This window comes from Achroia grisella, unplaced genomic scaffold (assembly GCF_030625045.1).
Source record: "Achroia grisella isolate CSIRO2021 unplaced genomic scaffold, CSIRO_AGI_Agris_v1 utg2506, whole genome shotgun sequence".
Lineage (NCBI taxonomy): Eukaryota > Metazoa > Arthropoda > Insecta > Lepidoptera > Pyralidae > Achroia > Achroia grisella.
Genome location: NW_026712741.1, coordinates 765,616 through 779,721, shown reverse-complemented (window position 1 = coordinate 779,721; position 14,106 = coordinate 765,616). Strand labels below are relative to the sequence as shown.

The 14,106-nt window shown below is 33.6% G+C and overlaps 1 protein-coding gene across 1 annotated transcript in view; it reads right to left on the bottom strand.

Moving 5' to 3' along the window:
* The window catches only part of LOC131842807 (lachesin-like), a 163,948-nt gene that overhangs the window by 47,280 nt on the left and 102,562 nt on the right, over window positions 1-14,106 (bottom strand). The window contains exons 4-5 of the mRNA XM_059191374.1: window positions 9,271-9,478; window positions 277-438 (exon numbers count right to left, since the gene is read on the bottom strand). Coding sequence (XP_059047357.1) covers window positions 277-438; window positions 9,271-9,478 — 370 coding nt within the window. The remainder of the gene's footprint in view (window positions 1-276; window positions 439-9,270; window positions 9,479-14,106) is intronic.

Sequence of the window (14,106 nt, the reverse complement as noted above, 5' to 3'; positions counted from 1 at the left end):
CCTGCACATGTATAACAATAAAATTATTAAGAAAAACATTTTTTGAAGGAATTGTATCTTCACTTCAATAACTCAAAACAGTCATAGCTCAATAGCTTTGCCTATGGTAGAGCAGAATTAATTAGCAATAAAAATTGTGATACATATTGTAAACAGAGTCGGCAATGAGCACGTGATACCCCTAGTGTTTCAAGCGTCCATAGATTACGGTAACAGTTTACGACGAGCCGTATGCTTGCTACCTGCATAGTATATAAAAAAAAGAAGAGAACGTACCTTTCTTCCTTCTGTCAACAGATATGGGTTGTCCATCCTCTCTTCTCCACATAATCTTGGGTGCTGGGAAACCATCCGCTTTACACACCAGGCTGATGTTCTGATTCTCGCGGACCGCTACCGCTGATTGGGTGCTCTCTTCATCTAGGATATTTGGAGGTACTGTTAACAAAAAGTGTGATTATAGTAGGTATATAATAATAATCTTATATATAAAATTCTCGTGTTACAGTTTTCGTTCACATGCTCCTCCGAAACGGCTTGACCGATTCTCATGAAATTTTGTGAGCGTATTGAGTAGGTCTGAAAATCGGCCAACATCTATTTTTCATCCCCCTAAATGTTAGGGGTAGTCCACCCCTATATTTTTTTTTTTGAATTTTTAGTCAAATTTTTAGTTTCTAATTTTTTATGATACAACATAAAAAAATACATACAATCCTAAATTTTCACCCTTCTATCATCAACTTCTATTTTTTTATAGCGTTATTAATTTATATGGCAAAACAACGTTTGCCGGGACTGCTAGTAATATAATAATAATCTCAGGACAATTCATACAGCGCCATCTAGACTGAAGTTAAGCTAGCTAAAGTTTGTGTTATGGGTAGATAACTGATACATATACACAGATTTTTTTTTGTATATACATACATATTATATATAGAAAACACCCAGGCCGATACAAACAATCATACTCACGAATACAAATATTTGTAACGTGCGAGGAATCGAACCCGCGACCATCGGTCGTAAAGCGGTGTGCTAGACCGCTAGACCACTGAGGTCGTCAATATATAATATATATCGTATAATAAGTAGGTAATTAAAGAAAAGATAAATTGTGTCGTAACACGAGGACGTGGGAATCTTTAAACTTAACAAACCGACATTTCAATTATTACTTAGTATTAGTAGGGAGAACATACTGTTAATATACTTTGATATCGGCTGTGAGATGAGAGTTAGGAGGCAAAATAACTTACATCTCAGGAATGACTACATGTGAGATCCTTATCCTTACTCCTTACTAATATTATAAATGCGAAAGTAACTCTATCTGTCTGTGTCTCACTGTCACACCAAAATTACTGAACCGATTTAAATGAAATTTGGTACACAGATAGTCTAGAACCCGAGAAATGACATAGGCTACTTTTTAATGTGATAAAAGTTTTGTAAGGGGTTGAAAGAGTAGATGAAAGATTGTATGGAAGATCGTCATTTTTAGAAGTTGTAAACTTATCTTTTGAGCTGTTGATTGAATATAAGCACATGACATTCAAAGTTTGTAAAAATTTTACTCTTAAGGGGGTTATATAGTACAGGGGATGAATATTGGATCTATATACCGAACTGGACGGTAGGGAAAAAAATAAAATTATAATGTAAAACTTGATGTTTATAAGCGGCTAAAATGTTCTACATGAATAAATGATTTTTGAATTTGAATTTGAAAATTTGTTTGAAAATTCGTCTTTTTTGTAACTAGAACGATGGCACAAAAAGTATTATCATTCATCATAGTCCATCGTCTTTAAATTTCAAAAAATGTAAGTAAGCAAAGTGATTATATCACGCGGACGAAGTCGCGAACACAGCTAGTACCAAATAAAGTTGTTCATAGCAAAATCTCTCACGGTGAAACAATAAAATCGAGGGAAATTTGTCGAAATCAATTAATACGGACTGTAACCGTAAAGATTCGATAGCGCCCACAGCCCGACCCGCAATAAAAGGCAGATAAAAACAACAGGCTGCAACGTGCTAAGGTTGGGAAGCGACGGGAAAAACCGCTTTATTCCCACTTAAAAGTTGGTCGGGACTACTGTTGCCAGATCCGATTTGTTTTATCAGTCGTGAGGTCAAAAAAATCGGGATTTAGAGTTGCAGATCAGGATGGTAAACAGAAAACAAGGGTTTTTTATTAGGCAACTGATCGAAACGAGAATAAATTATATTTACTGCTGTATATCTGTAATCCACTGAATATCTCCATCAGTATAGGTCCAACTATAGTATGAAAGTGGCACCGGTGTCAAAGAGGTTGAAGAGTAATCGTCTATCATGGTATGGACATGTAATGCGTAGGAACGAGGATAATATTTTAAGAAAGGTGTTACATATGAATGTGGATGGTTATAAGGGCAGAGGAAGGCCGAATAAGAGATGGATGGACTGTGTGAAAGATGATATAGTAAGAAAGGAAGTAAATAACGCGATGACTGCGAACAGGGATGAATGGAAGCGAAAAACATATTACGCCGACCACAAATAAATAGGATAAGGAAGAAGCAGATGATGATGATACAGGTCCAACTATAATTAGTGATTATTATTTTAACAGATTTAATTTTGGATATGTTTTTGCTGCTATTGTTCTATTGCTTACTCTTCTGTATGTTGTTTTATATTATGTATGTTATTTAAATGTAGAGATTAATGTTGCGGGTAATGATACGATGTTGTGACTGTGTCCCATAATTAACATACAGTTAAACATATTAAAGATATATATAGTTATTTATTCACGTTTGATTTTAATTCTAAAAGTTTCTAATGTAAATATTAATAAATGTAGGTATAATCTTTATATTTAATTATCTAGTTCCTTTAATCAAATTCATTAAACAATTATAAGGATATGTTGGATCTAGAGAAATTTGTCTGTAATAATTATATCTTAATACCAATCATCGAATACAATGCAACAAACTTTGGAGTCTACTGTTAAACCTTTCTCTTCAACGGTTCGGAATAGAATGCCAAACAAAAAGAATCTGCATTATAAGATGGCGTTCTAAAAATGGGTAAAGTAGTATTAGTGGGGACGAGTGTGCCGCTAGCGCCATCTAGTTTCACAATATTACAACTGCGGGTAATTGTAATAATTAATACTGCTTTGGCGTTGGTGCTTGCTTCCAGCGCCATCTATATCCGGAGCTAGCGATAACAAGATGTCTTAAATGTAATGGATTAAGGGACCGCATTAGACACAATCGGTCTTATTACAAAAAATCTGTTAAAACTCGGACGAAACGTGGTCTAAATGGTCGTGGTTTAAACCATTCCTGAAGTTAATACTTGGAATAAACCTAACATTATTACGAATCCAGATCTAACAGAGGACTACTTAGTACTACAGTTAAATCGTTCATTATGTATTCCATACAGAAATCAGTCACTCATGTCTGTCATCGTACAATTACGTTCCATTTTACCAGAAAACTGAAAAGATAAAAAATAATATTAGTTCAAAGAAAAATGTATAAACTAAAAATAAATTTATTTCTATTCATCTATGTCTTCATTATAACTATTTCATTAATATATAATATTTATTAATGTACTATTAGGCTGAAAATCAGTTTTAAATTACAAGTAGGAGTCCTATACGGAGAAAAGGAACGGCGAGATATTTTTATTGGATCGTTCGAATGGTGACTATTTCAAATATCAAATGAGTGAAAAAATAACAAATAACGTCTTATATATATTTTTATTGTCGTAAAATTTGCTTTAAATATTTTTAATTAAGTTTATTTTTAATTTAGTTAAACTATTTTTCCAAAAACTACAACTTACAATAGAATTTTTAAAATGGAGTTTGTATTTTTGCATTTAGACCACTGTTAAACTAGGGGCATCGCAGGTCTAACTTTAGACCATAGACGAATCACGATTTAGAGATAAACTTCATTTTGTAATAAGGAATACATTGGTGAATGGTTTATTACTAGTGCTAAACCAGGTTTATCTTTTTGTAATAAGGCCGAATGATTTTAGAAGAAAAAATCTAATCCTAGACATTTAAAATACATAAGTAATCATGTTGCTAAGTAATAGTTGATATGTTACATGTGACATATATATACATATATATATAAACATGCAACTGAATCAGAGCGAGAATAAATTATATTTACTGCTGTGTATGTATCCATTAAATATCTCCATCATTTTTAAATCTGGATTTAATTTATTGCGTTTTAAACTACTAGTGCAAGTATTAAATTAATTACCTAAATTATATGTGTATTTAATCTTACATAACAAGATCAGGTACTGGGGACGCGTCCCCAGACCCCTGAAAATCGGGACGTCCCGCGCAAATCGGGACACCTGGCAACATTAGTCGGGACGGCCGTAGTAACAGTGTGTATACAGATAGCCGCTTTGGGTCAGACACGTCTACCGTATTCCACCAACAACTACTTCTTTTGTATGGTCTGTAGCAGAGGTTCCCAAACTTTTTGTGTCGTAGACACGTTGCCATATTTCGGTTTTGAGTAGACCCCCTATTCTTACCTGTTATTGATTTTTTGTAAATTTCTAACTGTAGTAAAAACAACAAGATAACCGTTGTCGTAGACCCCTTGCAGTTTGTCATAGGTCAATATAGACCACTTTGGGAATCACTGGTCTTCAAACCGTGGCCCCTATAAGCTCGTTTTGAAACTAATAATATAACTACATCCTTGGAAACATATTTACGAGAGTAATGCTTATTTAATAAGGGAAATGTTATAAATTGGAATAATATTTTTTGTTTTATGGGTATTAAATAACTGATGCAAATACATATTATACATAAAAAACACATAGAGCGATAAACAATCAGACTCACGAATACAAATGTTTGTGCCGTCAGGAATCGAACCCGTGACCATCGGAATTTAAGCGGTGTGCTAAACCGCTAGACTGCCGAGGCCGTCAATATACTAAACTAAATGTTTAGTACAACTAAAGTAACAGCATACCATGGATGCGGAAACCACATCAGCTCCATCAAACTGTTTGCCCCTAGTTAATGACTAATTGACGCCAGTCTGTAGCACCGCCCGTTTGATTTACATACCGAATTACAAGTTTAGCAAGTTGCCAGTCGCTCTACTTGTAGCTGAGAGAGCAAGTTCCACTTGTCGCCTGATGAATTTGATATTAGTTTGTGGTACTGCATATTTCGAAGGGTGTACATGAAGTATTTTGGATACTACACGTTGATGTTGTTAGAGCAAAGCATAAACCTTAGCAAGAAATGGCTACCTATAATTAATGGACAATTCATTCAACATCATTCAGTCCCAAATAGAGGATTTGATCCTGAATCCCGGTAGAAATTTCGGTCCCGAATATCCCGGGATTTTATGTAACAAATCCCGGGATTTTCGGGATTAACAAAAATGTTACGATATTTTACGAATTATTAAATTTTGTATTTTTGCATGAAACGAAACGAACTTAACGTCTATTTACCATTTATCGGCCATCTTGGATAATCAGCTGATTGAATTAGTTTGCGATGGCGTTGTGTGTATGTGTACAAAAGTTAATCTTCACGGCGATCTGAGAAATGAATTTCGTAGCAAATATTTCGTTTACTATAAGCGCAAATGGCTTTTGCAAGAACTATAATCATCATCTGCTTCATCCTTATCCCATTTATTTGGGGTCGGCGTAATATGTTTTTATTATATATAGCGTAATATTGCAAGAACTATAATGATATGTAAGAATTACCATATTTGTCGAAGTCGATGATTTATCATACCTACTTGTCTTACATTCTTATGGTTGTAGGTGTTTTCTAGGTTTCTCTAAGTGAGTCTAACAGAATTGATTTTCTCAAAGTTACATTTTTTGTAAGTATGTATTATAATTTGTTAACTACAAATGAAATTTGAAGCAAATTCGCATTATATTCGTATTATTTAATAAGATCAAAATAGTAAAAAATCTAAAACAAAATAAATAATTTAACACATCAATTTCAGACCAAAACATTTCTACACGACGTGATATAAACAGATAGCAATAGAAACTGACATGCAATGTTATTTACAATGAATGATTATGCTACATATTGGCAACTTAAATGCAGATATTTAATTGTTTGTATTTGTTTATACTTATTTCAAATTTTGTTTAATATAGCTTAAAATGAAACCATTACCTATTACCAAAATATAAATAGAATGACTGAAAATAATTTACTGACTTTTCATTGCCTGTGATCCTGGTATTATCTTTAAGTAATACCGAAATCCCGGGATTAAAAAACTAGTCGGGATCGTAAGTAAATTTTCTGAAAGTTACGAATAGTTATACATACTTACTTACTAAAAATTAATTTTAGTAAGTAAGTATGTATTACTATTAGCAAACTCAAATATTAGTCTTTCATGAAATTAGAAGCAAATTTTGTTTAATATAGCATTAAAATGAAACCATTACCTATTACTAAAATAAAAATAGAATGACTGAAAATAATTTACTGACTTCACTGCCACTGCATTCCTAAACTGATCCCGGGATCGATCCAGGAATCCCGGTATTATCTTTCAGTAATCCCGAAATCCCGGGATTAAAAAACTAGTCGGGATCGTATTCCCTAGTGCCAAGATAAGTGGAGCTTTTGTTCTGAATACTAAACAACTGAAATAAATATTTAGATATTTTTTTTGTAAATACATATAGAAAACATCCAGACGGATACAAACAATCCTACTCATGAATACAAATGTTTGTATCGTGCTGAGAATAGAACCCGCGACGATTGGAATTAAGGCGATGTGCTAAACAGTTAGAGGTAAATTTTCACCCTTCTATCACCAACTCCTATTTTTAATTAGCGATGTAGCGCGGTATTTTCCTCATAACTGTAGCCTTATATATGTTGTGATGAGGTGTCGCTACATAATATATTATTTATTGTAGTATATAGGTAGTGAGTATACCGGTAAAATAATTGCACTATTTATTAGACATTATTAAGTTTACTGGTAGTCTGCTACATGGCTTATTAGTAACGTGTACAGTCGACGCGGAGTCGGGACGTAGACTGATTTTGTACTTAACTTAAATCTATGTTAGTGGAAACGTAAACTAATGGAAGGGTCTCAAGTGTTGACAGAAATATTACAAGTGTAGGCACAGCAATTTCAATTTATATAGCAAAAAAAAATGCGGGTTCAGTTAGTTTTTATGTAAGTACTAGCTTTTGCCCGCGGCTTCGCTCGCGTTAATTTATGCCCTTAGGGGTGGAATTTATCAAAATCCTTTCTTAGGGGATGCCTACGTCATAGTAGCTTTATGCATGCAAAGTCTCAGCCCGATCGGTTAAAAATTGACAAAGTTTCATACAAACTTTCATCCCCTATTTTATCCCCTTGAGGGTAGAATTAATCAAAATCCTTTCTTAGCGGATGCGTACGTCATAACATCTACCTGCATGCCAAATTTCAGCCCGATCCATCCAGTGGTTTGGGCTGTGCGTTGATAGATCACTACGTCAGTCACCTTTGAGTTATATATATATATAGATTCTCAATTTAACAACTATTATTCGTTTTAGTTAATGAATAGGAACACAACTGTTTATTTGAACTACTAAAATAAATATTATTTTTATAGCACAAGCAATTACCGTTTACCATCAGATGGGCCGTATGCTTGTTTGCCACCAAATTCAAATTCAAATTAAAAATAGCTCTATTCATGTAGGTCTATTACAGACTCTTATGATATATCAAATCTACCGTCAGTTCGGAATGATTTCGAGATGAGAAGAACTGACAAGAAACTCAGCTCGTATTTTTTTTTTAATGTTGTACATATTTACAATAATACTATTTCATTTAAATTCAAATTTGGGAGAATAGAGTGACCACCAGCATATGCTATATACAAAAAAAATTAAAAAAATCAAAAAATCTAATCAGTGTTCGCAACCTGAACCACCTAGCACCTCGCACCTAAGTGGTATATAAAAAAAAAAAATATCCGTCAAGAAACACAATAAAGGAAGTTTAGTACCTTTCAATTATTGAAAGGATATAATTAAAAGTTTTTCTTTGGCAACGAATTGAAACAACATGGAGTTCATTACCAATATTCTCATTTGAAAGTAAGTCCTGACGTATTTTTATTAATTCACACCGAGAATAACCTTCAAAGGGTTCATGAAATATTAATTTATATTAACAGCTAGCTGTTCCAGCGACTTCGTTCGCGTGGAATTTATAGATAGATAGATAGATATATCGTTTATTTGTTTGTTACTAGTCACACACATAACATGTTCATAAAAATATAAAAATACATAATACAACATAAGATTTATAAAATTGTGTTTTATGTGTGATCTGTAGCAATACAAAAAGGTCGAAGCTCAGCGTGGAACATTGTTCAGGGAACAAAACAATTTAACTTTATTTTTCTAAAATAAAGGTAGCCTTAGTTACTCATTATTACTACTTTTTACTTTACTACAGCTACTTTCCAATAAAAGTCCCGTCAAAATCGATCCGGCCAATTCAGAGATTAGCCGGAATAAACGGACCGACAGGCAGACTGACAAAAATTGTAAAAAAATGTTATTTTAGTGTATGTACCGTATTTATATTCATGTGCATGTAGTAAAAAACGGCTATTTCAATGTTACAAACAGACACTCCAATTTTATTTATATGTATGGATTAGGTTATAATTGAACAACTAAATTAACATTTAGTTATTAGAGAGGTCCCTGACGTACAGTAATGTGTAGACGTTAAATGAAATTAATTCAAAATCAAAAATCATTTATACATTTTGGCCGCTTATGAACGTCAAATTTTTTATATTATATTTTTTTACCTACCCTCCAGTTTAGTATATTCAATTGAGAAGAACTGGCAAGAAACTCAAATGAATTTCTTTTTTTTAAGTAAGTTTATTTACAATATATAATTATATAGTTGTCTATGTCTAACATTAAATGAAAATCCCGTGCATGAACAACTATTGCCATGCACGCTCGTCATTCAAGTAATCGTTTAGTGAGTAATAGACTTTGCTTAGTAAGTATGATTTTACTGATGCTTTATTGTAATAGCTGTACTTTATTAATATTTATAAAATGCGAGGTTTGTCTTACAGCTATAGACAGTAAACAACGTACTAAGAATCGAACCCGCGACCATCGAAAGTAAACCGTTACAAAAATCTACTTACCAACAACCTGTAGATATCCAACTTGGCTAATCATTGGATTGGTGTTCACTTGGCACATATAATACCCGCGGTCTTCTTGCTGCACTTGGCTGACGTGGAGCAGCCAAGTCATTGCGTTGTCGTGCGACACGCTGAACCTGGCCAGCCGCGTGATCACGTGCCTGTGGATCGTCAGGATCATCTGACGATCGATGTGGATCCACGCCACCTGATAACATAAATAGATATATATAAACCTTTAGATCACGTCATTTGTATATATAAATAAACCTGTTTTACACCAGAGGTAGAGGAGGGATTGTTTCGACCTTCTAGGTGTAACACGGGATATAAATTCAAAATTCATAATATCTTTATTCATATAGATCTATTACAGACTCTTATGATATAAACAAATTTACCGTGAATCAGAATGATTTCGAGCTGTTAAAACCACAAGTATATAAGGTTCATGTAGCTCTATTACAGACTCTTATGATATGTCAAATCTACCGTCAGTTCAGTATAATTTCGAGATTAGAACGTACATGAAACTCAGCTCGCATCCTTTTCAGATAAATGTTATACGTGTTTACAATAATACAGATTCATTATAAATTCAACTTTGGGAGAATAGAGTGACCAAAAAGTCACAGGTAAAAAGTCTAATCAGTGTTCGAACCTGAAGAGACCAGCCTCCACAAGCAGCACCCGTTCACGAGTATGACGGATAAGAAACCACTGGACCACTAAACCACTTGGTTATTATAATATTAATCCAAACTTTGTACAAAATCATCTGCGTCTGCGTATAGATAGCTCTGTCCTTACTGAAACGAAAGGGTTTTGTTTGTAACAGGGACCAGGACCTCATTGCTACCAATGTATAATGACAGGTCGATCTGCACGTAGAAACACACATGGCCTGACTGTGTGGGACTGTGTATAGGACGCTGGGGTCGGTGTAGCCAACGATGATGGTAATTAATGGCGCAATATGTAAAAGTAACAGTATCTTATACGTAAAATTAGTAAAAATCACGGGATCTTACCACGTTTTATATTTATTAGTAGTAACAAATGAAGACGTGTGAAGGTAGACGCATATGCCCATAAAAAGATATTATTTTCCATCTACCCGCTGCTCTTCAGTTCACCCGTGATCATGGTGGTTGAAACACTACTGAAATATCGGGAACTCAGCAAATAAATATAAAACGTGGTAAGATCCCGTGATTTTTACTAATTATACGTATAAATAATGACCGCGTCAAGTTTAAAACAGTATATAACAGTATGTTATAAAAATATGTCGTAACAAACTATATGAAAGCAAGAGCAATAGAAGGAATCATCACAAAACCATAGCCTATTATGAGATAGATAGATGAATTTATAGATGATAGCAATATATAGCAAGAATAAGTTTATTTGCGGACAACGTTATAATTTATTTTTCATACTGCTTTCTTGATATATGATAGCGTAGCGGCTTTTGTATTGATTGCCGCATGCATCCTCATGTAAAGTGCGAATACTGTAACTACCATAGAGTAATTTTTGTAGCTGTGTCGTGGTCGAGTGGAATGAGTAGTCATGCTCACTAAAATGTCCAGACATGTGACGGCGTGGTGGGTTGGGTCATTGGGCTCCCTAAAATATGGTCGAGTGCAGTGCTGGCTGGCTCATCCGTCATACTCGGGAACGAGTGCTGCTTGTAGGGACTGGTCTACTCTTATCACTACGACTGATTTAATCTTATTGTATATTTATATTTGACCCAAAAAATGAGTGCTGGTTGGTAGTTTATATTCACACGTTTCGACTTGTAAATGTAAACTTACAAGGATTATTTAAAAGAGCAACACACAAGTTTCTTGCTTGTTCTTCTTGTGATGAGACAGCTTTCCGAACGAGTGGTAGATAAAAAACAAATTGTTATGACTATTCAAAAGTGCTTAAATTAATTTACTTGAATAAATGCTTTTCTATTCTATTCTATTCTATAGCAACCAATATAAAATATAAATACTTAAAATAAGGAATTGTCGTACCAGCCATCCCGGATGTCTGTCTGTGAGTCTGTACACTGTGAGTCCTGTACACTGACCTCATTCGCATCTTATCGTGCCTCGTAAGCATATACCGTTACAGCAGGCGGGTGAACCATTCCATTAACACAGAAAAAACGACGAAGTGGACTGTTAATTATTAAAATATATTATAATAATTTTTATATCTGTATAAAATAAAATGTCCTTTTTTTTCTGAGACACTGTTCATACGCCGCTATCTTGATAACATTAGCTATTTCACAACTTACGCAACAAAATATACATAGATGTATAGCTGAATAAATAAAAAATAAAATAACATTTTAGTCGTCTTTGAAGTCGGTTGAATAACTAATATTCACGTGGTAGTTTGTAAAAGTATTTGATCGCGTGTATGTCTTTTACTCATATAGATACCTTTTTGCGGTTTAGCGAATGAATTTGACGAATGGCAGTTCATTTCTATATTTAGTAATAGAAAGGAATAGAATTTATATAAACACTTTTGAATAGTCAAGTTTTTTGATTCTACCGCTTATTATTTTATTTCATCGCTATAGATTATATTTACTATTGTTATCCTAGATGAGGTAGTAAACCTAAAACTGCAACAATTTATGCTGCAACGGTACGCGCATGTGAAAAGAAGGCCATCTGACTGCGCTGCAAATTGTTTGTGAATCAAGAGAAAGGTTTATATGTACGATACATGAATATATATATATATATGTATATATTCATACCTTTATATATTATATTATGTATACATACATAATATAATAAATTTATATGTATGATACTGAATAAAATACAAGAAATAAAAGATAGCCTGAAAGTTAATTTATTACATAACTATTATAGGCACCGGCTTCTCACGGGTATACCCGTGAGAAGCCGGTGCTGGTTACATTTACATACTATATATTTGGGTTATATTTACATACTATATATTTATTACATATATATTTACAGTAGTTACATTATTCAAACTAAATAGAAAATTTGTAAAATTTCTATATTTTTTTTTAAGGAGAAATTTACACAACACTTCCAACTGGCTTACTATTACGATTAAATCGCGCAATTATACTAGCTACTCGCTCCGACTGCGCACGGGTATACCCATATTATATATATAAACCTTCCTCTAGAATAACTTTATCTATTAAAACAGCTTCAAAATCGTCTTCGTTGCGTAGTTTTAAAGAGTTGAGCATATATAGGAATCACTCTATCTACTAAAACCGCTTCAAAATCCGACGGACGGACAGACAGCGACAGCGACTTTGTTTTATACTATGTAACTAGTACCTCGGATGTACATGTATTATACATATAAATCTTCATCTAGAATCACTCTATCTATTAAAACTGCTTCAAAATCTGTTGCGCAGTTTTAAATATTTAAGCAAACATAGGGACGGACAGTAACGGACAATAATAATGATTATAATGATGAGGAATTGTTGAAAATATTGAAATGCTATTCAAAGTACTATCAAGATAAGGTTTTTGGCAATAAATCTAACAAAACCTAGATAGTTATCTAAAGTCTAGATATACATGTTGCATGAACTTATTCAGTTTTATAGCAACAATAAATGTTATATTTCCGAAACGGAATGTTTACAGCCACCTGGTCTGATCGGAGATATTAACCGATACAACCAGGGTTATTGGCCGAGATGCTAAACCTGGTATAAATTTAACTGTTACTTTGTCCAGGAAATTGGATTTGAACCCCAAGTTTAGGGTATTGACTCTTGTTTATTACTATGCTGATAGTGTGTTCGTCCAAAGCTTAAAATTCTCACAAGTTCAAAATTCAAATTATCTCTATTCATGTAGATCTATTACAGACTGTTATGATATGTCAAATCTACCGTCAGTTCGGTATTATTTCGAGATGAGAAGAACTGTTAGATGGTAACATACTTTTCCTAAATAGGTTGACCGATTTTTATGAAATTTTATATACATATTCAGTAGGTCTGAGAATCGGTAACTATCAATTTTTTATACCCCTATAAGTAATAAGGGTTGTCCACCCCTAACTTTTTTTTTGTTAAGCCATTTTTTTTATATTTTTATAATGTGGCATTAAAATTACTTATATAACCTTTAAATTTCACCCGTCTATCACCAATCGCTATTCTATAACGAGGTTAGCTAGTGAAACTATAAAAAAAAATAGCTCCAGCTCTCGTTATATTATTTAATTCATCAAATGAAGGTAGAATACAAACAATTTCAAATTACTCAACCCCAGAGCGCGGATGAGTGCTTGAAAGCGAGGAAAGCCATACCGCAAACACATCTACGTACAAACTGAATCTTGGGTAACCACGCACCGCTGTTTACTTTGACAAAGTCACAACGGCGTTAAATTTACTCGCCGCCACCGCAGCATGGGACTGTATCGCAGTGCCGCACTGCGCAACATTCAATACATTGCATATTTTACGAGATTTCTCAACTTTACTTCACTGTATCTATTCTGTACGTCTATATCTGATAAGGGAACGGAAGCTTACATCAGTTTACAGTATTCGGAACACGTTTGGAAGTCACTACTACGAAAACCATTATCCTATTAACACATCTACTGTACGAATAAATAAAGTTATAGTGTTTATAGTAATTTAAAATTAACAGCTTCTAACTAATCTACGGTAGGTACATCAAAATAGTAATATAAAAAAAAATGTTAGTCTCTTTGAACTTACTCTGTAACGACTCGATCGATTTTAAAAGAACTTTCACACGCAGATAATATTGTGAGAAGTAACTTAGGTCGATCGAT